At 39.3% G+C, this 26389-nt stretch overlaps 4 protein-coding genes and 1 long non-coding RNA gene across 11 annotated transcripts in view; 2 read left to right on the top strand and 3 right to left on the bottom strand.

Annotated features, from left to right (window-relative positions):
* Window positions 1-2288: 2288 nt before the first annotated feature.
* Rab23 (RAS oncogene family member Rab23) lies at window positions 2289-7263 on the bottom strand. Of its 2 annotated transcripts, none has more exons than XM_020957225.2 (3): window positions 7141-7263; window positions 3741-4133; window positions 2289-3194 (listed from the first exon to the last, which is right to left on the bottom strand). In XM_020957225.2, the coding sequence occupies exons 2-3, from the start codon at window positions 3858-3860 to the stop codon at window positions 2505-2507; spliced, it is 810 nt and encodes a 269-aa protein (XP_020812884.2). In that variant the 5' UTR covers window positions 3861-4133; window positions 7141-7263; the 3' UTR covers window positions 2289-2504. The 2 variants fall into 2 exon arrangements, with proteins under 2 accessions (XP_020812884.2, XP_086686215.1); XM_086830089.1 differs by having other exon boundaries at window positions 7154-7245.
* An 871-nt stretch (window positions 7264-8134) lies between these two features.
* Grip84 (Gamma-tubulin ring protein 84) lies at window positions 8135-12208 on the top strand. Of its 2 annotated transcripts, XM_020957049.2 has the most exons (8): window positions 8135-8325; window positions 8459-8614; window positions 8681-9014; window positions 9071-9589; window positions 9661-10706; window positions 10785-11106; window positions 11323-11427; window positions 11795-12208. In XM_020957049.2, the coding sequence occupies exons 1-8, from the start codon at window positions 8270-8272 to the stop codon at window positions 12011-12013; spliced, it is 2757 nt and encodes a 918-aa protein (XP_020812708.1). In that variant the 5' UTR covers window positions 8135-8269; the 3' UTR covers window positions 12014-12208. The 2 variants fall into 2 exon arrangements, with proteins under 2 accessions (XP_020812708.1, XP_020812709.1); XM_020957050.2 differs by lacking the exon at window positions 11323-11427 and having other exon boundaries at window positions 8136-8325.
* A 1971-nt stretch (window positions 12209-14179) lies between these two features.
* The window catches only part of plx (PTB_TBC1D1_like and TBC domain-containing protein plx), a 33039-nt gene continuing 20829 nt past the window's right edge, over window positions 14180-26389 (top strand). For 2 of the 5 annotated variants that reach the window (XM_086830067.1, XM_020957027.2), the window contains exon 1: window positions 14633-15859. In XM_086830067.1, coding sequence (XP_086686193.1) covers window positions 15740-15859 — 120 coding nt within the window. In that variant the 5' untranslated portion in view covers window positions 14633-15739. Of the gene's footprint in view, window positions 14598-14632; window positions 15860-26389 lie in introns of those variants that run through there. The other 3 variants (XM_086830065.1, XM_086830066.1, XM_086830068.1) reach the window with 3 other exon arrangements.
* LOC147644152 (uncharacterized) lies at window positions 14212-14870 on the bottom strand. Its single transcript, XR_015271023.1, has 2 exons — window positions 14733-14870; window positions 14212-14636 (listed from the first exon to the last, which is right to left on the bottom strand). It is a non-coding gene; the product is annotated as an uncharacterized LOC147644152 (long non-coding RNA).
* LOC110187626 (serine/threonine-protein phosphatase 2A activator) lies at window positions 21586-25481 on the bottom strand. Its single transcript, XM_086830086.1, has one exon. The coding sequence runs from the start codon at window positions 22834-22836 to the stop codon at window positions 21643-21645; it is 1194 nt and encodes a 397-aa protein (XP_086686212.1). The 5' UTR covers window positions 22837-25481; the 3' UTR covers window positions 21586-21642.

Below are 26389 nucleotides of genomic sequence, written 5' to 3'. Positions count from 1 at the left end.
ATGGCCATATATCAAATTTGATGAAAATCTTTTGAACTGAAAAAGTTAGAATTTTTTTTTCTAAAAATGTTTCGATCGTTCCTATGTAGCTGTATTATATAGTCCTCTGATCCGGCTCGTTCCGACATATATGGCACTGAGAGTATATAGAAGACTAACTGCAAAGTTTCATTCAGATAGCTTCAAAACTGAAAGACTATTTTTTAGAAATGGACAGACGCTAGATCGACTGGGCTGTTGATGCTGATCAAGAATATATATACTTTATTTGGTCGAAGATGACTCCTTTACTGCATTGCAAACTTTTGACTGAAATTATAGTACCGTGCAAGGGTATAAAAATTCCTTGAACCAATAAAATTAAACTTTAAAGCACTTTGGACGGTTGTCCTCGGATTAGCAATGAGCATCGAGAGGGTTACAAGGCGACTGGTAATATACAGTGCCTCGAAGCGATGTGAAGAATCCTTGTACTTGCATTTATATTGCTAAAAGAAATATATATTTTTTTAATTATTAAAATATGGAATAATTTAACAGGAAAAAAATTGATGGCTTATTTTTATGCCGAACAACAAACAAATTTATGCTTTTGTTGAATATATTCATACATACATATGATGTAACCAAGATGAATATATTTGGGAAAAAAATAGTTTCTTGAGGGTGAAAGTAAAAATATATTGTATAGCTGAAAAAAGATATACAACTGAATTGTTGAAAATATCGTAATAAGCTTTCGGAAGTCACTACAGGGCTTCCTTAAATCTAACAAACTATTTTCACGGTGTGCCTAATATAAAATAAGTTAATCCAATGTTAAGAGAAACCAAAATCAAATTTACGCTTAATATATTTATATCAGAGAGATAGATAGACTAACTTATGTCAGTAATTGGAAAAATAAAATCGGATAGACTATATAACAGATGGATGGATGGATTGATGGATGACTTTCCCTATCGATAAACATCTATGAACAAACTGACATGGCTATATAGCCTTTCCTGGTTGCATACATTTTGGCTTGTCATTCAGTTGTAAAATCTTAATATACCGCAAACAAATTAGAAATACAAAATCAGTCCAGTTTGTTTACTTTATACACGAATAATTTATTAGTTGAATATTTAAATAAAATGATACACTTATAAATAGATTATTCAGTAATTATAAGTCTAGGGAATATTACTGCATACTTTCGAATTTTCTTCGAATTTTTTCGGGAAGGTAACATGAATCTCCATGGTTTTGAGATCCATTAAGAATTTGTCCAAAAGTGTGCTAAATGTTAAAGTTATAAATAATTTCGTACTCTTGGACACCTTTTTGAATGTATCTCAGAAGCATGATAGTTCTTTCGTATCCTTCTGATCATTTCGCTTCGCATAGATCATGAACATTGTTTTATGTAGTTGGAATCAAGTCAAATTGCACTTTGACATGACTCTCGCAAGCAGTGAATAATTATATACGTTAGCTGAATAATTAATTGCACATTTGTCCAAAAGCAAAATGGCGAAGGGATTTCACATGGATATCTGCTGGGTTTTGGTTAGCGTGATAAATTAGCCTTTTAATTTGTGCTTCGTTGGGCAAGCTTAGGCCCGCACAACCACATAGTTATATATCTGTACATATACATTCGATTAAAAGCCAACTCTGAAGCATCAGTCTCCGTTATACAAAAGCGGGCAACTTTAATTTCACATCTATATCTAATTAGGCCAATTTACTTAAGAAGCTAGTGCTTGTAAATAGTCCATCGACTCTTGCCACTGTTTTGGCTTCTCGGAATCTCTTGTTGGGAGTGAAAGTCTTTTGAATACTTATTTGGAAGTGTTTGAAATAAGATTTTAATGAGTATTGTAAACAAAAAATACAAATCAAGCTGCACTATCATAAAAGAAGAATATCAACAGGTTTTGGCTATTGGAAAAAAATCTTGTTCCCAAATATTTGGGATTCAAATTAAGAACAATATTATTAACGAGTGATTTTGATTCATTTCATTGTCTATATGAATATTATTTATCATATACATAAATAAAACAAACCACGACTTAGTGTGTTAAATGTACACTGTAAATCCATTTTGAGAAAATGCTTTGAGAATATTTAAATCGGAACCGGCCCGACAACAGTCTTTGCCCTAAATGAGAATGGTAAACATTATTTTATCTGATATATATAGATAAAAATATATATTAAGCTTCTCTCGGTGCAAGAGTATCCCCACTTCGTCGTAGTCCACTTCGAAGATCCACTTAGCTGCCTCTCTCTGATTATTTTTGCTGGCTCCGAAAGCATGTCTGAACCACATCACGCGGAGTTGGAGTCTGTGCACGACTAGTGAATGGCTGTGGTTGCATCCAACGGTTGACTGGCCACCCCGGCTACGACTTTATTAGGCTCCAAAATAATTAGGCGTTAAATATGCTCCAGTTATTAATTTGCCATCACTGTCGCTTCCATCCATCCACCTGATCCGTTGACTATGCTCCTCACAAAATACCGCATTTTTTTAGCACTATTTTGCGCTTCCGGGCCACGCTGGATCCATGGCCCTTTTTGGCCGGGCGAAGCACAATTGTGCCGCTACTGGACTTGGTGAAGGTTGGACTGAAGGCGCTGATTGTCGGCGTACTGCTGCTGTAGGGCGGATGGCTGGAGTTTTGCTGGTTTCCGGCGGCCTGCTCATAGCTCTGCGTCATCAGCTGATGGCACTTGGTGGCCAGGTAGCGGAAAACGGACGCCACATTGATGTCCTCCTTGACGGAGGTGCGTATCAGGCGGCAGTTCAGCATTTTGGCCAGTGTCTCTACCTCGTCAGCAGTGACCACAGCCTGCTCGATCAAATCTATCTTGTTTTGGACAATCACTGTGGGTATCTCATTGCATTCGTTCTCCACCTTGCGCTTCCAGTCCTTGATCGCCTCGAACGAAGCTCGATCTGTCGTGGAGAAGACCAGCACGGAAGCCTGGGCCCCCCTATAGTAGGCCTTGGTGATGCAGTCGAACTCCTCCTGTCCGGCGGTATCCCACAGCATAATGCGCACATCCTCACCGTCGATCTCGATCTGTCGTTCCAAGAAATCCACACCGATCGTCTTTTTGTAATCCTTGGTGAATATACCCTTGCAATAACGCTGAATCATCGACGACTTGCCCACGCCGCCATTTCCCACAATGACCTGTGAACAAATGCAAGGGGAGAATTAGTAGCTGGTAAAATAAAGATTTTAAGTTACAAACCAAAGGTGTAGAGAAACTTAGCGTGACATCTTAGGAAATTTAATCTTTTGATTATACCATAAGTTGGCGTTCATTGTTTGTGGAAAAAATATACGCTGAATTCAATAATTTATTTTTTAGATGCCCTCTTAGGTTGATATCAAGATATCTAGTTAGTCAGGAAAAATTCAGTTCTATTGGATACTTAAAAACGGGCAACTTATTCAGTTAATCTATAATTGTGAAGTGCATTACAATTTTACTTCGACAAAAGACATTTATGGATAAGTATGTGGAATGCCTTTGAAGCAATCGCACAAAGCTATTAGAAGCAACAGGAAAAACCCTAATTGAACTAGAATCTAAATCCGTGCAGTTTCGCCATTAGCATCATCCATGACGAATCCAATCCAGATCTGATCTCTCAGGTGCCAGTGCCATTCACTCGCTCCAGTCATTCATCATTCCTAATGGAGAAGATGCACGTAGCCGGCTGGGCAACTTACCACTTTAATGGCCAGCTCGATATCATCTTCACGCATGTTGGTGTAGTTGTACTGCGACTGGGAGTGCGACTGCAGAACGGTCGCAGCAGCTCCGCCGGTTGCCGTTTGGATTAGACGCATCTAAGCCGGCAGGTGGGCGCCGACGTTCGCCCAGGTGTGCGTTCCAGCTCTCGCTCCGCCTCCGGTCAGCTGATTGCAGTTGCAGAGGCACGCGATTAAGGCAGCAGGTAGATCGCAGTCGAAAACGCAATCGCGAACTCCGTATCCAAATATATTTGCTTTTTTTATTTATTTTTTTGGTAAGTCCACTTTTCCGCAGCTTTTCACTTTTCCGCCGACTTTTGCGTAAGCCTTGCGATTCACTTTCTACGCATTGATTTCACCAAATTCGAACTGTGGAACAGAAAAAGAAAAACCAACTCTTCAGCGACATCTCAAGCTTGGGATACAAATAAATATTACAGTCAGGCCTCTTTAAACTGAACGAAGCACGCATACAAATGCAAATAAGTTAATATTTACGTTTTTAATTTTCCCACCACAAAAGTATTTAACATCCTATTAAATGTGGCATTTGAGCCTCTGAGGCTGAGCCCTTACTTGTGTTTATAAATCAATACAAATATAAACAGTATTATTTAATAGTTTCTGACAAGGCCAAGGAAAATATATCTATACTAAAAACATTCTGTTTCGTAATGAGAGTTATGTTAAGGGATCTTGGATAACTTGGTCCTATATTTAACCAGTTAACTTAACGCTCGAAGTTTTTAATTAGAATGATTTAATTAACATATTTAAATTTGACTTTCAAAGTTCAACTCAGTTCAACGTAGAAGCTTTACTGTAAAGGTTTTCTTTCATTTTCACATTCACATCAACCGGTTTTCAGCGCAGTTTCTTTTTTGTACGATTTTTGTGTTTTTCTCATTTTTCCCGACTTGGCCCGGGGATAGCCGAATGCGGCTTCTAATAAGACGCAACCCAAACACACGCACGGTTACGTTGTCCGACAACAGGTGCTTCCACACACCTCACGCACACGAGAGACAGAGGGGGACAGGGGGGGCAGGGGCGACAGGTAGAAGGGGTCTCGCCTGATATTCTTGGACTTGGTTTTGAGCAGTGGTCGTGGTCAGATCGGCCAGTGCCTGGCATTAGTATTCGCATTAGCGCGTGCTTATGAATTCTTTGAAAAGTGTTCTAGCCTTTCCTCTGTTTACAGTTTCTCGCTGGCCTGCTCTCTGCGGTTCCGTGGGCGGCGGCGTGGTCTACGTGGGCTAAGATCTCGCAGCATGTGGAGTGTTAATATATTTGACCAAACAATGGCGAGACGTTAAATCCAATTGTTCTGCAGATGAGTTATGCGCTTTGTACCCAAATTAGTTAGTAGCGGTTCCAAAAATAGAACGCAGACTTCGGATTCCCCCTCGAAAGTGTAATAAAAGTTGAATATTAAATTGGGTCAGAGTTAAATTTGAACTAGATTGACATTTAAATTGAATTAATAAACGTGGGTGTTTCAAATGAATTAGAAAACTTATTAAATAACAAGTTGAAGTGAATTATTAATATCAATCTTCTACTTTTCTCTATATTTTACTAATTTATTATCGTGTTTTCATTTGTTTCCAAAAAGAAATTCATATTAGAATCAATTTTTCCGTTTTTTTTTACTTTATGATGGCTTTTATAGGATTTTTAAAGTTCGAAACATTTCTAAGTTTAAATTTGTAACGAAAACTGTTTTTGAAGCGCACACTGTCTATTAATTTATACTAAACACTCCACTTAATATCTATGACAATTAATACACTTTCCGCACTTAATGGAAAAGTTTCGTATTTATAACTATATTAAAGGTTTTTTTTTTTTGTATTTTGACATGACTGCAAACTTTGTCAAGCTTTCATTGACCCAAAAAACAAGGGACCTTTTCTTTCCAAGGTTATACTACACACAAGCAATTAATTAAGTCTCAGCATGATTTCTTCTGATCTTTGGAGGAAGCCGGCATTCCACACTTTTTAAATTAATCGGGGAGGTAATACCGGATTTGTATTTTTCAATTTCCTGTAATTGCTAATGCCTTGTCTAGGTTATTCTTTCGTATCTTCGCCTCTTTTCTTCTCTTCATTCCTGAGTTCAACTTTAACCCGTTCTAATTCTTCTGGCTTCTTCATCTACGCTTAAAGATGGTTCATATGCTATTTTCGTTGTTGTTTTTATGCTTCATTGTTATGCTAATTAAGGTTATAGAATTAGTTCAACGCGGCGACAACAAAAACAACAATAATAAGCGCAGCTTGACATCAAATGCCAATTGTAAATGTGTGGGTAATAGGTATACAAACATATGTAAATACACATTTCTTGTCAAAATAGTTTTTAACATAATACCAAAATAAAAAAGAATTTGGATTATTCAAATATTTGGATATATCTATAGATTTAATTAGAAAATTTGCATTTGTTTTCAACTAATCACTTGACCACAACTGTATGTACTATGTATATGGACGCATCAGATGCTGCGCAGCAAATTACAAATATAATGCTCTCTCCACATCAATTTGCACAGTTGCACAGTGCAATTATTTTGAAATTTGCCCAGAAACTAATAGATCAGCGGCCGTTTTTCCTTCTTGGCCATTGTTGTGGAATGTGGATTCTAACTTGTCCATTTAAGTTCACAACACGAACACACACATGCGCACGCGTGCACCCGATGCACCACACAGCCATCAAACGTACACACACAAACACACAGACGAAATGGCACTTGTTGCTGCCATGGAAGAGCGAATTTTCCAGGCTTCCAGGGAAAATTATGCAAATGTTGCACCGCGCTACTTAAATCAATTACGAGTACGGATTTCCCCATTATTTAAATTATGCTTAAACAGAGTCACTCGCGCACTAACGGTACATCGCACAATGTCGCCTGCGAGCTGCTCTCCTTCTTGGCCGTTTTTATCTATGGCCATATTTTTTCATAGCTTTGCTCTTTTACGGTCTTTTTCAGAGCTGCGACTTTGTTTTCTGGGTGAGAAATTAACGAAAAGAAGTTGGCGAAAACACGAAGCTACAGCTCACAGCTCGCACAGCTCGCACAGCCCGATCTGCAGAAAATCGTAAACACGGCTAAGACGGGTTGGTTGTTGCTCGACAGCTCTGCTGTATAGCCAAACGTCAGAGACTAAGATTGAAGCTAAAACAACAGCGACAACGCGTGCGAAGCGCATTAATTAAAGGCAAGTCAAGCCAACGAACAAGCTAGCGGAGCTTGGGATCTCGGATTGACCCGTAGTGAAAGTCAAGCCACACACGATATCTTTTTGCCTTGTCTTTTTCCTAGGGCGCCAATTGATGAGCGAAGAGAGGGGAAACGGGAACGCACCTGGAGAGCCCACCTGTTGATCGACGCGTTTTTTTGATTTGAATGGGGGATAAGTAGAGCTGGGAGTAAGTCGATTGTTTCGATTGTTTAGAGGTGGTTTAAAATAACAAACACCGATAAATTGGTGATGAGTGTCCCTAATCATGCGGGTATGACAGTGCATGAAAAAGTCTTCTAGCTTAGAAATTGAATTAACTTTTTCGCCGGTCCATTCAAATAATAAGAAATGAGCAAATCCCAAAAAATAACAAAAATTAAACTATCAAAATCTTATATACTCCTTCAAACACCTGGATTTGAATCTCCTGTATATTTTAAATATTCGAAGGAACTGATTGGGAGGGCAAGAATAAAATATACGAATAAAGACTATTTTATTTAATTTGATATTATTTTGATTTTGCTCTTATCATTCATTGACATAAAATATCGGCGATGAGAAATATTCAAAAAAGTTGCCCGTTAATTTGTTCCCCCTATATAAACTGTATTTATTTTAGCAATCCAAAACGAACTCTGTCTTCAAACTTGGTTTTAGTCGTTTTATTGACCTCGGGGTTGCTTAAAATATCGAAAGACCAAATTTGTATGGAAACGCAAGTTTTCAGTTGCCGATATTAAGCCAATTTAATTTCTTGAATTCTGTTTTTTCGTTACCGAACGTCTCTTGACTGCTTTAAAATTGTGTTCGGCGCTCTTTACACCGCAATTAAATAAAAGAAAATCATTCAACTTATAACATATTTAGCAGCGGATAAAAAAGACTGAAAAGAGTTGATCTTTGCATTCGGTATTTTTCTTAAATTTTTTTTTTAATTTTATTAGTCTAGTTTGCTTGCCTGTCGTCGTGCATTAAATCACTCTGGGTGAGTTAACAATCTAGTAGTTTTGCTGAAAATAAGCGAATATATGCTCATGCAATTTTTAATTTTCGCAAACTGAAAAATTAACAGTAACGGAACAGAGAGAAATGTTACCATTGTTCGTGACACTTTGAAATTATACCGATAGTGTCATCTTTTGTTTGACAATCACTCAGGCAGATTCGATTTTGCTCGAACCCGAAGCGCTAAACTGTAAATTGCACCGTTGTTTTCAGCAGACGCAACAACAATTTATATACGGCGCGATGAGTAAAGGCGATCTGACCCGCAAGGTGCTCAGCGATCTGATCTCCGAGTCCGAGTGAGTGCATTAAAGGGTACCGAGTGCACAGCTGCATCGACGCCGACTGCACACAGTATACGTCTGTCTGCTGCGCGCTCCGATTTGATCAATGCGAATTCCCGCGTCTAACTTGAGTTTTTGCTTTTGCCAGGGCGCCGTACACGTCGGACAGCATCCTTCGCGAGTTTCGTGCCACGGACGATAAGCGCCTGTCTGTTGATGAGCTTGTTGACATACTGACGACCATAAGCAGAAAACGGCCCAACTGCGACGAGGTAGCCGCCGAGGTCAAGCAGGTCCTGAGGAGGTGAGTGCGCTGATTCCTGTTTTTACTGCCTAGCTCCAACACGCAGATTTCCGTCTCCCTTCGCAGCAAGGATCCCATGTACGCACTCCTCGTGTTTGTCAAGCGATACTCCGAAGACGGTCTTTCACCGCGCTCTAGTCTAAAGAACAGCGAGATGACTACTATCACCTCGCCCCTGCAGAGCAAATCCTCTATCGCAGTATCCTCGGCTGCTAGGGCAAGCCTGGCGGAGGTGTCGCATGATTCGCTGAGCCTTCCCACGTCGACGCCAGTAATTAATCGAAAGTCCGCGGACTCTGATGCTAATGCCGCCGGTGAACTCTTCGTTGCACGTCCCTTGCCGTTGGGTCGCAGCCAAGGAAATAGCGAGGAGGACCGAGAGCGCGGCGATTTGAGCTTGGTAAGTGGATGGCCAGTGCTGTCGTCCTTGACTTCTCAGCTTTTGTGTTCTTCCAGATGAAGGAGCGCCTGCTGCTTGGCGCATCAAACAGATCCTTGAGCACCTTTCGCCCACCCTCCAGCGAAAAGTCACTCAAAAGCAGCAGTCAAAAGACCATAGTAAATCCGCTGTCCGCTACGACTCCCACAGGTATTTCAGAAGAGAGTCGAACACACAGTCTATGGGACTTTTACAACGTAGACGAGAACACGGCTCCGGACCCGGAGATTGCAGCGATGCCGATTGAAAGCCAGGAGACCGAGATGCTCACTCAGCTGCTGTATTGCTTCACGGGTATTCGGGTGCCGTTCATCGTGCCCATACCGCCTGATCCATCCGGTGGTCTGGCTAGGTATAAAACGGAATTCGCCATTCACAATCATGTAGACCGTTCGCTGGCGGAGCTTATTAGGCAAATCATACCGCTAGCCTCGCACTTCGTGGGCATCCAGAGGATGATCGCTGACATGGACGGTCAGGGGCAGGTGATTAATGCGTTGAACGCTGCACTATCGGATATTAGCCACGACTTTTACGTAAGTGGACTACTAGAATACTGGTAAAACATTGCTGCAAAACTGGTCACGCTTCTTCTTCCACACTCTAGCTTCTACTCATGCAGGCGGAGGAGGAACTGCAAAGGAATGAGTTGACGATGCAGAAGCTTGTCTACTACATGCAGCCAACGGCTTGGGTGATGGAGGAGATCTGGACGACGCTGATTGGCTTGCAGGAGGGTGAGTTGCGGGGAGCCGCTGTGCTAACGCATCTGCACGGGCGTATCAAGCGGCTGGAGGGAGATCGCGAAGCACAAGAAGTAATTATTGGGCTGATGCGCAAGGCGGCCGAGCCGTATATGCGGATGCTGCAGCTATGGATCCAGAAGGGTGTGATCGTTGACCGCCAGCAGGAGTTTCTCGTCGAAGATTATGAAGGTGTCCATTGTGACCAGCTGCCGAGGCACTATTCGGACGGTTATTGGGAAAAGCGGTATACCCTGAGGCGCGACCACATCCCCTCTTTCCTTGAGAAATACTCTGACAAAATCCTACGCACCGGCAAGTACTTGAACGTAGTTCGGCAGTGTGGCAAAAGGGTGATGCCTACCCAGCAGATGCACCTCGAATTCGATCCGACCAGCGAGAAGCACGTATCCGTTATAAACGAAGCATACTACTTTGCCGCCCGCATGCTACTGGATGTGCTGCTGGCGGAGAACGATCTAATGGGCCACCTGCAGTCGGTTAAGCGCTATTTGCTTCTTAATCAGGGTGACTTTACCATGCAATTTATGGACGCCTGCGAGGATGAGCTGTCCAAGAACGTGGACTTAGTGCTGCCCATGACACTGGAGAACCTTCTGGGCCTCACGTTGCGCATCTCATCCGCCCGCGACGATCCCTACAAGGACCATTTACACTGCGAGCTGCTTCCCTACGATTTGGTCACTCAAATGTCCAAGATAATAGACAAGAAGGAGGAGTACTGGCAGATGCAGGATCGTTTGGACCTGACAGGCCTCGAGTGCTTTGCTTTTTCCTACGAGGTGAAGTGGCCTGTGTCGCTGGTGCTTAATCATCTCGCCATCGCTCAGTACCAGATGCTGTTCCGCCAATTATTCTACTGCAAGCACGTGGAGCGTCAGCTTTGCAAGTAAGTATTGAGACGCGAGCAATCCGTATTCTAATATCCAATCTTATTCGGTTTCTTGACTTATTCTCACCTATTCAGGATTTGGAAGGAGAACTCCATTGCCAAAAAATTCTCGCCACAGGCTGCAGAGCTGTACAGGTCGGCATTTACGCTCCGTCAGCGCATGATGAACGCCATTCAAAATCTGGAGTATTACATGATGATCGAAATTATTGAGCCCAACTGGCACATATTTATAGAAAAAATGCAGGCGGTTGAAAACGTTGACAACGTATTGCAGTTGCATCAGGACTTTATCGATTCGTGCCTCAAGAACTGCATGCTATCGGAGTCCTCCCATCTTAATCGAGCCATATTCAAGTTATGCAAGATATGCCTAAAGTTCTGTGACTTCATCCAGGTGAGCCCCGGCAGAACTGGTGGTTGGATTATCGAGCTGTCAGCAACGTGTGCTTCTCTTGTACATATATACTATATTCTTTTTTTCTGTCTTGTTCTTTGCTCTGCTGTTGCACACTCAAAATCTTTACCACTCGCCCCGCCTGCCACCATTACCAACTCTGAATCTGAACCCAATTCCATAAACATATCTATTTCCTTGGCCCTTGTAATGCAGCGCTCGCAGCGATTTTTTCTGGACGCCGAGCTCAAGTCGATGGTATGTGATAGCAGCGACGATAGCTCCGACGAATCTGATCCTGAGTGTTTGCACCGGCCACAGGTATTATGGGCTTGTGCTTGCCTTTTCCGCTTTAGTTGTTGTTTGAGGTTTCAGTACGGCTGCCAGTTCCTCTTAAATAACATTTTTATTTTGTATGGTTTTGTTTTATTTATTTATTCTTTATTTCATTGAAGGTATCAATAATTGCACGAAATGAAGTACGCCAAATAGTATTTATGTATCACTTTCATAGAGTCATAGAATTACCCTTGAAATACAGACCAAACGTAGATTATTGTGCAAGGATTTAGAAAATTTGCGTTGATTGTGTTTAGCTTTATAATATTATCGTATTATTTATTGTATTATTTGTATAATTTCTATTTATAACTTTGACTAACATTTGTTTTCCGAATCATCCTCCTAGCTGGAGACCTCACTGGATCCAACTGATACGTTTTCGGAGCGGGTGAAGCGATTCGATCTCGAGTTTACCGGAATACTAATTTCGTTTTTGAAGAAGATTAACATTGTAGCCAAAGAGAACACGGCCGACCGTTTTATGAATCTCGTCAACCGCATCAACTTCAACGGATTCTACACAGATCTAATGGATAAACTCTGCATGAAGGATGCCATGGGCTAAAGCTGCGCAGACTTTACTCACTCATATGAGAGAACAGAAAAGACGGGAACCAAGTATTAGGTAATCAAATTTAACAATTGTCATCATTCCCGCATGTCTCCACATTTTGCCATTACAACAAGCACATGAATTGTTTCCAACTTAGCTGTTAATTCGATTATTTATGTTTTAATAAAGCTCATAACATTTATAAAACGAATTTAACTCGGCTCCGGACCCGATGATTGCAGTTTTGCCTAGTGAATGCCAGCGGAATGCCCAGCAAGGGTTCATCTTGTAAGATAATGAACGGGTAAATTGCAACCAGCTGATGGCAATTGAAAAAATCGGTATACTCTTCCCTACTCCTTCGTTGTTTGTGAAATACTTTGATAAAATCGCCTGGACTCAGTGTGATCGAGGGTTTGGCTTTTTCCTGTTAGGTGAAGTGGCCTGTGTACCTGGAGCTTAACTACCTCGTCATTGACCAGTGCTACAACTTCAAGCACATGGAGCATGGAGCATTGCAAGATGATATTTTACTTTATTCTACTACCCAATCTTATTCAGTTTTATTAAAAAGTTTTAGTCCCAGGCCGCAGAGGTGTACATATGAACGCCATTCAAAATCTGGAGTATAACATGATGATCAAAACGATTTATCCCAACTGGCTCATATTTATACAGAAAATGTAGGTGCTAAATAAAGTTGATAACATGCTGAAACTCCATCAGGATTTTATCGACTCGTTCCTCAAGAACTGCATCGGAGTCTTCTCATTTAAATCAATCCGTACTACAGTTATGGATTCCATAATATGGGAGAATGCCTGAAGTTCTGTGACTTTACTCTGGTAAGCACAGTTTTATGTTTTTGATTAATTTGTTAAATATGTACATATGTAACTTCCAAGCTTTTTTCTCGTTTTAAAAAATTTCAGAGTGCTTCCACTTCCACTCAAATCTGACTTGAGTTTGGCGGAAGAATAGCTGTGCTACTTTTTTTAATGGCCCTTTTATTGAAAGAGCTTTACATTTTTCTGCTAATATTATGTTGCCACAAGATTTATCTACCTTCCCTCAAACAGGTTCTTTATAGGCTATAAGGACTATAAGACTTTTTTAATTTCTTTTAGTTTGTCCTATGTATGTACATTTATCCGAATTTGATTGGTGCAATTTTGAGTTCTTAGGTTTAAGTTTTTACTTTAACTTTATTTTTAAAATATTTTGGGTGCCTCTAGCACTCTTCGGAGCATTGCTCATTGTAAGCTAAAAATAAATAATTAATTTCAAATTCCTTGCCACTTTTTCATTTTAATATATGTATTGCCAATAAAATCTGACGCAACCTGAGGTTTTGCAACCTGAATTTTGTGTAGAGTTTCCCTTAGATACACAGAAACAATTAATTGAAAACATATAAATTAATTAATATATTAATATAAAATTTTAGAATTAATAACATTAGGAAAGGCATTGGGAAAAATAATTAAAATTTATGGGTGTCGTAGCCCCCAGTCACCTTTTTTTTTAGAGATACAACACATTTTATAGTTTTATTTTTAAAAAATTTAAGGAATACATATAAAAAACATCACACTTCCCGCCCCAAGAATTGGAGACTTGCAGACTTCCCTGGACAACAACCTTTCAGTGTGACCCCACGCCCAAAATAGCAATGTTGATGAATTACACCGGGAAGTGGAACTCTGGAAAAAGAACACTCGTATTTGAAATTTTTTCGGGTGCTATTCTATAAATAAATGAAAATAAATTATAAAGTAAGATCTATAAAGAAAAAAGTTTTCTGTTTGCTTTTTAAATTTTTTAATTACTCGAAATCAAAATTGCTTGATCGATCCGAAAATGGTCAGTGACAGTTCGTATACAAAAAGATTTCGGCTTCTTTTCACAGAGATCCATCTATTTCCTTCGACGCCTTTCAGGCTTCAATAAAGTTTTACGTTTTCGCAATTTATAATTTTGAATGGCAAAAAGTCAGAATGGCACCAAAAAATATTCACATAACTCTTCAAAAGTTTCGTCAGAACTGCAGAGACATTTTTTCGCCATCGATCTTTTAGGGAATACGCTAAAATTCAAATAAAAACAATATTTGGGAGTGACGCTTTTGATCTGACAGCTGTTTTCCAGCTGGTTAGTGCATTCTCTGCGACTCTGGTATTTTTCAGTTTTCTCCGCAACGGCCACACTGCGTTATATCGCCTGTAAACAATTTGAAAATTGTGCATTTGTTTTGAACTCACCTTGCTTTCGCCCCAAAGCACAAAACTTGGCCGGCACATACATTAATCCGGACAAATAATCCCGCTGGTGCAAGAAATGTGGACAATAGCTCGTTTGATTATGGCCCGTTTCGTTGGAGGGCACGCGCGTGCGCAGCAAACGCAATCAATCGGGCGCCAGGACGAAGGACTCTACATAGAGAAATACAGTGCTGTCGCGATTTAAGCGCGAGTGTCAGTGTTCAGCGGAATTTGGTGGCATTTCAACGTGTTTTCGGTTGCAAAAATTCCAAAATAAAGAAGAGCAGAACTCACACGTTGTGTCGAACTATCCGTGTGTGTTGGTCCGTGGCTAAGTGTGTGTTTGTGTCTGTTTGGCGAGGGGAGGCGGAAACCTTAGGAAAGTAGAAAGTAAAAAGTAAAAAGCAAAAAGTTTATGCAAAAGTAAATTCCTTCATTGGGGTGGCTCGTCGTCTTGTGTTGTTGCTTACTTGGTCTGGTGGTTGCTCGTCTGCATCCTCATCCTCATCCTCCTCCTCCTCCCCTCTATTCCACCCTCTTCACCGATGTTTTTCCTAATGCTAAAAGGAAAAATGTTTACAGTGCACGCTCTAAGCAGTGAACATTCTGAATAAATTCTAAATTCTAAACAAACATATTGCTATTTTTCAATTGTTAAATAATTTTTATACTTAACTTCTGAATTTTACATATTTTAGAAAAATGAGAAATAATGTTCCATGTTGATATACAAATTACTATGAATTATGGTAGACATTAGCCTTAAAAACTTTAGCAGAGAATCTTTTTTCAAATACATAAATTCTCAAATTGTCATCTGAACGAACAACTTTGCTGATTGCATAAGAACCTTATTCAAGAATTGGCCCATTGATTGGCATTAACCATAAAGTAACGCCTATTGTTGTTGATTCATTGTAGCGAGCGCGGCCTGTGCGCGAATGTGTGTGCATAAATATGTGAAAAAACAAAGACGGCTGCGCAAAAAAATCAATATTGATAGTAATTTCTCGGATGCCTTCCTTTGGACGGAAAACACCACTAGATCCTTTTCAGCAGAAGGCGCAGTCAGGTGGTCATTGTCCGCTTCAAGGGCTGTCTTTCCTTTCCGCCTGCTTTTTTTTTTTTGGGTGACTCATTCAGCTCACGAACTCCGCAACTCCGCATTCCACCAGCAACTCCCGCTTCGCTGGCAGGGAATGCGAAAACCTCGCCGCGTGTCCACAAAATATTGATTTCGATTCTTTACTACAGCACGCTACAAAAAAAAAAAAACAAAAAAAAAAACACACACACACACACAATATACACAATTAAAAAGCTATTTGCGAAACAGCAAATAAAATGCAAAGTCAATAAATGGCCCGTAACTCAATTTGGCCAACAATTTTAACGGTTTATCGTACAGATATTGTACACGGTAGTGAATAAAATCGAACAAATAAACACTTCCGTTCGAAAAAAGGTGACAGACGAGATGAAAACGCGTCTGGTCTCGCTCACTTATCGCGGCAGTGCGTCCGTCGATCCGCGCTATTCCGCCTCCATGCTGCCATGGACCATAAACGACATCAGGTCCACAGAGAGCTACACCAAGGTAAATATATTTCCAAGGATTATTAATAGACTTATGTTTAGACTAAGTCTTATGGGTCACTCTGATTTAATTAAAAGAATATAAGCATTACTTTAGGTGTGGAAATTTGGAAAATGGGCAATTCTCCACCGGCAAAAAAAATTAAAAGTTCTTAAAAACGAATAAAAACTAATTTCATTTTCTAAAAAAAAATTTAATTAATCGATGTCAAACACGCGTAAACGGAATTTATGTTATTTTTATAAAAAACAAGTCATTAAAAAAGTCATGTTTTGTTTTGATGCCAATCTCTTAAAAAAAGGCATTTGACTTTTGCTTTCTTATATCTCACAGAGAATGCAAAGAGTCAACATAAAGTGCCAAAGAACATATGCGACCAATATTCGTACAGTTTTAATTTAAATTATCGGTTTCTAAAATGTCGCGTGCGACCTGGACTAATATTGAATTTAAAAAATAAATACTTAATATTTTAAAGTCTATCAAAATACATTATTAAGATAATTAATTGCATAATTCATTAAAATTTATTGCATTACGATCTTTAGTCACGCTTCTCTGAAATCAGAGCTTAAACTGGTTTCTTGCAAATAGAATTTCTGCATTCGCGTGCGAATGCAATACATTTAAATGAATATCTTGAAAACGAACAAGGGCACAAAATCGATCTTAGCACCAATTATAGTGCCAACCAAGAGCTATAAGTTTCAAATTTTGTAAAATTAAATTAAATTCTTGGCACATGTACGAATGTAGTATTCGACACCAGAGAATTTCCATATAAGTATGTATATAGAATTAAGCCGATTTTGCACCAATTATTTTTCACACAACTTTGAGGTAGTAACCTTAAATTACGAAAATCGTATAAAAAATACATTTTTATACAAAATCAGTCACACATGCTTCTGATAAAGCGTATCAATTGGAAGCACAAAACGTACTTTTTTTTCATAAAAATTAGAAAATTAAGCAGTTAAATGAAAATATCTTTATAAGGTAGCAACTTTAAAAATGCAAATAACTACCTCCTAAGGCAGTTTTGAATGTACGTATGACATTATCTAGTGTTAGGTTAAGTTAAACAGTTCCCATAACATATACAATTTGCATATAATATATTTGCAAGAACAAATTGCATTCTGATAGACACGTTTGCCTTAAAACGTATAAGACTGACATGTCTGTTGATGTTGATCTAAATATAAATACTTTAAGGATTAGAAATATGTCTTTACTAACATTGCTTACTACTGACAAAATGATATACCCTGGATATAACTATTGAATGACATTTAACACATTTAGCTATTTGATATTATTTTTCATTTTGGCACATTTAAAACACCAACGTATTTCACGAATGGTACGATTTGATGAATGCATGCACTCTTTAATCCTAGCTTTTTACCAAAATCAATTGCAATTTCATTGATTAAATCAGCAACATAACTATGAACTACATAGCAATGGAGATATTGAATTTGATTGGCTTTTAAGTCCTTCGGAATCTCCCGCACACGACCAAAACCTTTCTTGTTAATCCAATCAAATGCGATATGCAATAAACCGAGTACCACACATATCGCACATTACGGGCTTCTAGTGTCGTCGGCACTCACACTTTGTCCGCCTCTGGCGAAAACAATTAAAAGCAATTTGCAATTATTACGGCTGGCTAAATCAATTATGTGCCAAGTGAGAGCCTGCCCAAATAGCGAATGAAATTTAATTAGTAAGTTTGTTCTTCATAAAAGATAATTACGGCGATTAGACGTAGCCCTATAGATACTGTTGAGGTAACCAATGACAAAATACGGATGCCTAATGCCAAATGAAAACAACAACTGCGTGGATATCTCCCATATCTCACCGTCTGCCAGGTGTAACCCAAGCAGATTACGCATACGCCGCGTTAAACACGTGCAACAACAAGTATTTCCCGCCCTTCCACATTTCCACTTTTTCCCCACAACCCGTTCCTTTGGGTGATATTATTAGAAGCTGGGAAATTAATTTTAGCAAAGTCCGCAATTAGCCAGTCATCAGCGGTCTGCGCGTGTGTCGAGGGTCCTTTCTCCCCGAGGGGTTATCCTAAGGACAATCTGTCGCACACTACGGTTAGAGAAATAGCATCAAGTTGCCATTCATACGTGTATCTGGATATATATGCAACCTTTTCTCAGCTGGATTGCAATTGTATTTTTTAAGTCCTTGATAAATATTAATCTTTTAACATTAAATAAGACATTTAATATCTTAATTCTAACCAAATTTACATTTAGTGTCAATTTACCAGAAGAGGGTTTTATATAAACTTAATTTAAACATTTTAAAGAAATAAACTAAACACATTAATGTCTTCTTTATGCTTAACAAAAATTAAGGATTTTATAAAACATCTGTTATTTAACTAAAGTGTAAAGTATTAACTTTTGGAGCTTTGAAAGCTATTTAGAATAACAGGATAACAGTGGCTTTATGTATATGTATTCAATGAACATTTACACTACTGAGACGCACTGTTTGAAATGCAAAGCCCAGGAGCGCCCTTTAATTATCCTTTTTGGTTTCCTTCTACGTGTGTGTCCTTTTTCACAGCTCAGGTGGCCGTTCTCGCATTAAAACGAATCCCTTCTACGTGCCAGTGTCGATGCCCCAGAGGATCTTTCCGGAGGGCAGTCGCATCAGCCGCTAGCAATCCTTGTTGATTCTCATTGAATATAGCCTCATGACCAGAGAGAGAGAGAGTGTTCATGTCCTTGCTCAGTTTAGCATTATCCAAAGAAAATAAATATATATATTGGGTTATATTTTAAATACCAATTGGAATCATTATAACGCGCTTACAAACATCTTGTGTTTTTCGGTAATACTTATCTTCTTAGTATTTATTCTGGAGTTTCTGAATACTAAATTTAGTATAGTATAGTAGGTAGAGCACAAAGAATAGAGACAAGAAATCATATTTTATTTCTTAATATCTTCACTAGTAAATAGTTATATTCGACACCCAAGGGCACAAGGGCTTATAAAATAGAACCAACCAACAAAATATGTAGCAGTCTCAACGGATCTTCGAACTCATAGAACATACATTGTGGACCAGTAGACAGGCTTTTAAGAGCTTTTGTTAACACGATCTTTACAAGAGTGTCTTAACTATCGCATATAGTCTCTTGCTAAAATAATAACATCACAAAATAATTATGATCTATAAGTTACGGTAGATGAAACTATTTTAGCTTATATAAAAAAACAAATATGACTTTTAAAAGTGCGCTAAACTTTTTTAACCGAAAAGTGAATTATTCATTACAAAATCAGTGTATTTATTGCTGGAAACAAGAAGTGTGCTCAGAATCTAAGTGAACATAACGTCATCCAGTTGGAACCCAACATGGCGGTGTCGCCCAGTATTTATCCTTAGCGGATATCAGTTTCAGGAACCATTAGTTCAAGTCCTGTGACATTTTATCCACACTCTGGGTAATCCACTTAGCATCCGTACTCTGCGGAACAGCCACTACTCGTGGCCCGGAGCGGACCGTAATTCGCTTCATATTTTCTTGTTTAAATATTTACTTAAGCCTGCACATTTGTTTATTATAGTTAGTTTCCCTCTGTGTTCTTTTGCATTTAAGTTGACACAAAACAAACACGCACCCAGAACGAAGGGGACAGGGCAGGCAGAATGGCATAAATAAAAATGTTTGCCGACGCTTCTCGCTCTTCTTTCATTCTTCAGTGTTGTGTGGCAGCTTATTGCTTTATTATGTTAAATAGCGCATGAAAATTATAACAAGCTTCTTGGATGGCTGGACGAATGGGCTCGCCACGCCCACTGCAAAGAAAAGCGAAAAGAAAATGCCATCATATCAGTGGTGGTAACGACGTCATGCAAGTTTGTGTTTATCCCTGGTTTTATGACATCTCTGCTGCCTTTTCAACGGAATACCAGTGTCTGGCCAAATAACTTGTTCATCTGAGTTTTGGATTTCTTTTGCAATATATAAGACATCAGATTGATGAGTTTTGTACTCATTCGATGGCTCAATAGCTTTTATTTTTTGGAGTTTTACTCGTCTTACTAAAATCGTAATACATGTTGAAAATGTATATTTGAGCTTCTATATAATTTGACCTCGGACTCGTCTAAGATGGTCTAAGATGGGTGTCTCGTAAAAACAACTCTTTCATTCAAATGAATATGCACCGAGTTTTGCAAACAGGGTATGTGACAGTCAAGAATACTCAACCTTAGCTATTCGACTTGTATTTGGAAAAACACATAAGCCTAAATTATCGTTTACATTTCACTTTCGCAAGCTTCATTTCGCTTTTAAATCAGGTTTTACGAGCACTTGGCCAAACATTAAACCGAACGAACACATATTTATTCTGAATGGGTGACTTTTCATCCCGCAACAATGGAAAGAATGTCCATCCCCCCACCTGGGATACTCGTTTCTTTGATTAATTTGAATCACACGAATGAGGCCTGACAAGGATTTCAGGTGGCAGGCCTCCACTCCCACTCCTCCCACTGCCAACGATTTTCCAACCGCTTTTGCCGACCCGCGATGTTGGCGCGTGCTGCTCCATTGACGTCACAGCGCCCGGGAGTTGGGTTAAGGGAAAAATCAATACACCGCTTGTTTCATTTTCATTTTCATTTTCATTTCCATTTTCCCATTTTCTCATTTCGCCTTTGCGGCTGCTTGAATTGTTGCCACTTCGGGTGTTTTTGCCGCCATCGCCTGCTTGGGGAAGTCACTCAAGTCGCGGTGGTAATCCGCTTTCGGCCGAGTCACTTGAACCGACTCTTCGCACTTCATCCTCGCTGCTCTCGAGTGCTCCTCCTGTGGCCCACGCTGCATATACGCTGTATTCCTGGGGCACTCACAGCCAGAGCTTTGCCCCCAAGACCAAGACCACGAGCCACCCAGCTTAAACCCACTCGATTCCAGTTGGCTGGTGTTTTGCATTTGATGGAACCCGGTTTTGTGGTCTGCTGATCTTTGGACTCATGTCGGCCGGTCTCCTGACATCGTTGCCATGTCGCAGATGTCGTCCACGGAAATGTATGCAGCTGACATACATAAATTGTCCCAGGACGCGAGGGGATAACTGCTAACGAAAAACTGAATATCCTGGCCATCACTTGGGGTATTTCGTAATTAAAAATAAACATTTTTTGTTTAAGCATATATACATATATACATGGCAAGCATGTAGTACAACCTATGGAAGATGAAAACAATAAAATAACTAAACTACTTTATAAAAAAATAAGTAAGATTTTTAAAGTTAATAATGAGCATGGCTAAGTCACATTATTAAATCATCAGTCAAAAAGTTAATAAAAATAAAGAAATAATACAAATAGTAGCTTGGAAATTTTAAAGAAACTTAATTTAAATATTAATGTGGCACAGGTTACGTTTTTTCTGTAAATTTATTAACTAGATTCCACAGCTTTACTTCCAAAGATCTAGTTTGAATATTCGTTAATAGATCGGCTTCATTATGGTTTTCCTTCGTCTTAGGTACTTCTCTTTATTTTACACGTATGGGAATTTATTTTACAAAACACTAAAATACAAAAAAATATTTTTTTGCATTTAGAGTTTTAGATTTTCCTTACCATTTACCGATCGATCCTACAACAGCCAATGCCAATATTATTCCAAACTGAAATACTGAAATAAAACTTTAAGACGACGTTGCGGCAGACAGAACATAATTTAATTTGTTGTTCACAAAACTGGATACAACTATTGCTAATTGGGCGACTCCTCTTCTATCCAAGTGGGCAGGTGGATATTGACGCCGCTGAGCGATGAGCAGGCACTGCCCATGGACAATCCGCTGTTGGACAGGGCATCGCTGTAGACATTATCCGCTGCGGCCAAGTCAATCTTCGAACTTGAGGAGGACTGTTGGCAGCTCAGTGGGGACATTACTCCCAGGCGGGCATGTCCCAGCTGTCGGCCAGATTTTGCCTTCTCGAAGGACATCAGTTCACCGAAGCCCAGTGTACTTAGCACATCAAAGTCCAGAAGGATGTCCTCCATGTACATGAACATAAGACCGCGATGGATCTTCGTCCATGAGGACAGGGCCGCCAGGCTCCAGAGCTGACTGGAGTGGCGGGCAAAGGGGCCAACTTCTGTTTCTGCCACATGACGCACACAGTCGATCAGCATGTACTCCTTGTACTGCTCCATGGTATCCTTGTCGAGCATTTTCTGGGGGGAGAACGGAGCGTTGTAGCACAGTTGAGCGGCTCCCCAGATGTACGGCACGAACTGAAACTTGTCCAAGGCATAGGCTCCTTGGCTGTTCGCCGACACCACCGAGTAGGTGACCTGCATCCGGCGCACGAACTTCAGATACCGATCGAACAGGATCAAGCCGGAGGAGGCCAGATCCACACTCCGGCGCAAAATCTTCGCCTCGAACAGGCCGCACATGAAGAACAGGAAGCTCATCTCGTGCCCCGTCCCGTACTCGATCTTTGTGGCGCTGCCAAAGGCCCCCGACAGGTAGTGTCCCAGCTCGTTCACGTAGCGGCACTTCGTCGTTGGCAGCGCTCCCTCCAGTATCTGGTAGATATCCCTATGCATGCTCCGTGAAAACCGCCGGTAGCCTTTGTTCCCCAGATCCAGCGAAGCACTGGCCAAGGTATCGACGACTTGGGGAGCCGGCGGACTCGTGTTGATTATTGCGTCCAGTTTGTCAAAAATGGTCGTCAAACGACGTATGTTTTCGCTTACGGGAAAGTCGGCTGTGCCAAGGACTCCCTGGATCTCGGTGCTGAGGTCGTTTAGGTATGTGATCAAGGTGAAGAAGGCCTCCGAGGTCTGCCACAGATCGATGTCCGAGGTGGCTAGAACGCGGCAAGTGACTCCGGTGCTGGATTTCATAAAAAAGGCGGAAGCCTGCGCGGCGTGTGCATCCCATTTCTGTTCCATTTCTCAAATTAAATTAACGTTTTTTTATTGTTTAGCTTTGTTTTATTGTTTTTGTATATTTTTAAAGTCCCCAGAAATGATTACTATGAAGTCAACACACACTACACCACTGAGATTAGAAACTCGGTATGCTCAACGACATTCACAGTGGCTTCATAGCATACTTTTATGGGTGACTACAAATTTGGGAAGAAGAAATAGTTCTATGCCGTATTAAAGCCGTTGTACAAACTGATTTTTGGGATTTATTTTTTTCAGGGTGATGAAAAGATAGCTCTTTATCATATATTTAGTATCATTTCAGAACATTTATAATTGATGTACATAATTGTAGCGCAATGAAGTACTGTATGATAAACAATGTCCGCTGGCTACAACAATTACGTCAAACTTGGTAATTTAGAATCAAAATGTCATCTAACAATCTGTGTGTGTTTGGCTAAAGACCGTAGTAAAGTTTTCCAAAAATAAATTTTGTTTATGGGGCCTTTTCCAATTATTTTACTACTTGTAATAGCAACACCTGTGCTTAACATGCCCTATAATTTCAAAGGCGATCGGTTAATTAAATTTTTAGTTATCTTAACAGCCAGATGAAAATAAAAAGGAAATAAAATTGCTAAAATATGTAATTTAGTGCTTGAGTAGGCTGCTATGAAGAGAAATGCTTCTTAGCGCTATAACTTTTTAACTGCATCGAAAATATATATATGTACATATGTAGATCAGATTTATATAAAAAAATAAATGTTTTCCTCAACTCGGCATGAACCCCTTTACACAAAATGGCGTTGATACTTTTAAAAATTTTTTTCATTATTATTTGGACTAGTAGTAGTCCAACTATAAGTGAGTTGTTAGGTTTTTAGTAAACTCAAACTAAACGTAATAAATAAAGTTTAGACAATATATTCCCTTTAACATAAACACTTCGTAATACACTCTGACTTAGTACATTACATTCAATTGAAATTGTGATCAATATTTATATAAGTATGTATGTTTCTGATGTTTTGGTCGTTCCCAACATATAGTACATGTAGTATATGAATCAAAGCTTTTGGTCGCCGAATTATGTAGTACTATAATCTTTTTCTAGTGGTAACTGACAAGAACTTCCTCTTGCTTGTAAAGGGTTTATTTTCTTACAGTTTAGAATCAATTTCAATATGCATTACTACCGTTCTCATTGACTCTATTAGGGAATGATTTTCTGATAGATATGTCTTGTAGAATGTATTTAAATACATAGATTTGTAAAGTACTAATAATAGTCGGGCTCTTTTGGCGTAACCTATATTTTTTTAATCTAGGAATATTTTTCAATGGTTGCAAGCATGTTGTTAAGACGTCAGGGAGGGCCAATGTGAAAAGGCAACTGCAGTTAATGCTAATTATATGACTTTACTGCACCAACGACGGTAACAATAACTGCAACAACAGCAATTGCGAACAATGTACAATGAACAATTGTAGACAATTTATTAGGCAACACAAACAACAACAACAAGAACAACAACAACAACAAACAGCAGCTGCTGCATGAAAACGTAATGGAAAAACAGTTAAAATGCATAAATCACCGGGCAATAACACGCGACGTCTGCCGCTGGCAGCGAAAGCTAACGCCTAACGTCACGTCGACGTCGTGATTCTAATGACAACAACAACAACCAGCACAAACAACAACAACAACTACATAAGAAGTAAGCACAAAAACAGTAATTTCAGCCCCACAGCTGTTTTTGACATGACGCTAACTGCACTTCAAAGCAAATGAATGTGCATGTAGGCAGGCACACACGAAGGTGCGAGCGAGACAGGTGTACCAGTATTAGGGTGGACCTTTTAGTCGGCTATTTTAGTGTAGTATAGTTCTTGAGTAAGTTGATCACCAATTTTAATGTGTCAGTGCCGAGATCGAAGCATCCTTCGTGTTTTACACGCTGCCGTTAATAAACATAAACATTTGTTAAAAGTATATTTGAAATACTAGAACCAAAAATCGCAGGCTACTACTGCTCTACTACCATTAAGTATATAAATAAATACTTTGCAATCACTAGGATTTCTTAATTCACAAAAAAGATATCTTAAAGTATGAATAACATTACATAAAATGCATTGAAAAAATATAATAAAAAATTTGGAATAAATTTTGGCGCTTTTTCTTAGTGATTTCTTATACACTCCCGTAAATTTGTTTTGATGCCAGCTCTTAAATATTAAAAATTTGTAAGAAAAAGGAATTGGCTTAGAGAAGTAAAATACATCTTCTACATTGGTGAGCCACCCTAATTGTCCTCCCAATCTGGGCACGTGACTACGCCTATTGCTTAGCTTGATTTAAATTCGGAATCGCGGGATAAAAGAATGTAGAAAAAGCAAAAAGGGGTCAAGTCGTCAATTGTCTTAGCAAAGGGATCAGATTACGTATACGCAGCGTGTCATAGCGCCATTTTCATGATATTCTTTACGAAGAACTCTGCAGTTGTTGTATACAAAAAGAAACAAAGAGCTAAAATATAGGGTAAAAGCGGAGAGGGAAAGAAAGTGAAAGTATGTTCTGTATGTTATGTTATGTATGTTAACTTGTCCAGCTTAGTAAGTTTAGAATTAACTCTCTGTTATATATTTAATGAATCACAGCATGATAACTTGGGTAGCTTTATTGCGCAAATATCAATGCTGTGCCTTTATTTCAATTCCCATTTAGCTGGCAACAGTAGCACTCAATCCGATACTCGACAAACAAAGAGAAGTCCTGTCTGTAATAGACAGCAGGGATCCTTCGTCAAGTGACAAGGGGAAATGAATTTAATTTTAATTGTCAGGCCCGGTTGGTTTCCTTTCAATTCTGGCCATATGTCAGGTATTTCCTTTTAGCTTTAATTAAATGGCTGGCGGTAAAACGAAAATGTTAACTTTTTTCTAAGTCAAGTTGTCCTTTATAATTATAGGTTGCCGGGCAGCATCATTAGTGGTCCTTTCTTACTTAACATTCTGTGCTCCAGGGAAATACTCTTTAGTCTCTATATTTTTTAACAGGTATAATAACAATACTACGCCATTCCAATTTAATTATTAAAGGGAAATGTAAAACAATATAAATAATTTTAAAATAAATATATAAAAATCAATCTAATTTCATTATATGAAACTCACATGAGGGTATCTACGTTTTCGAGAACTCAACTTTCATTTTTATTTTTTTGCTATCCGCTAACTTGGCTCTCAAGTTTTTCGTTCTGTTTTTAGTTGGGTAAAAGTTACCGCCCCTCCGAGGAACACGCCCACACACTCTCCTCAAACTCGAGCCACACTTTACTTTGATTTTAATTTAATTTGCGCAGGAAAAGTTTTCATTTTGCTCGACGATAATCAACGCCTTTATTTGCTGCCCCCTTGGCTTACCCTTCATGAAGGTGACTTGTTGTTTATTTCTATTTTTCTTTTCGAAGCTTCAATTTGCAAAATTAAAGTTTTTGGGATATCATTCCCCGCCCAATAGTTTTGGGTGGAAGATTGGTATTAGTCTGGGGTTGTCTTTAAT

The sequence above is a fragment of the Drosophila serrata genome, unplaced genomic scaffold, assembly GCF_035046125.1.
Source record: "Drosophila serrata isolate PLE 108 unplaced genomic scaffold, ASM3504612v1 contig_228, whole genome shotgun sequence".
Lineage (NCBI taxonomy): Eukaryota > Metazoa > Arthropoda > Insecta > Diptera > Drosophilidae > Drosophila > Drosophila serrata.
Note: the sequence above shows the minus strand (reverse complement) of the source record. Positions and strands in the feature narration are given on the sequence as shown.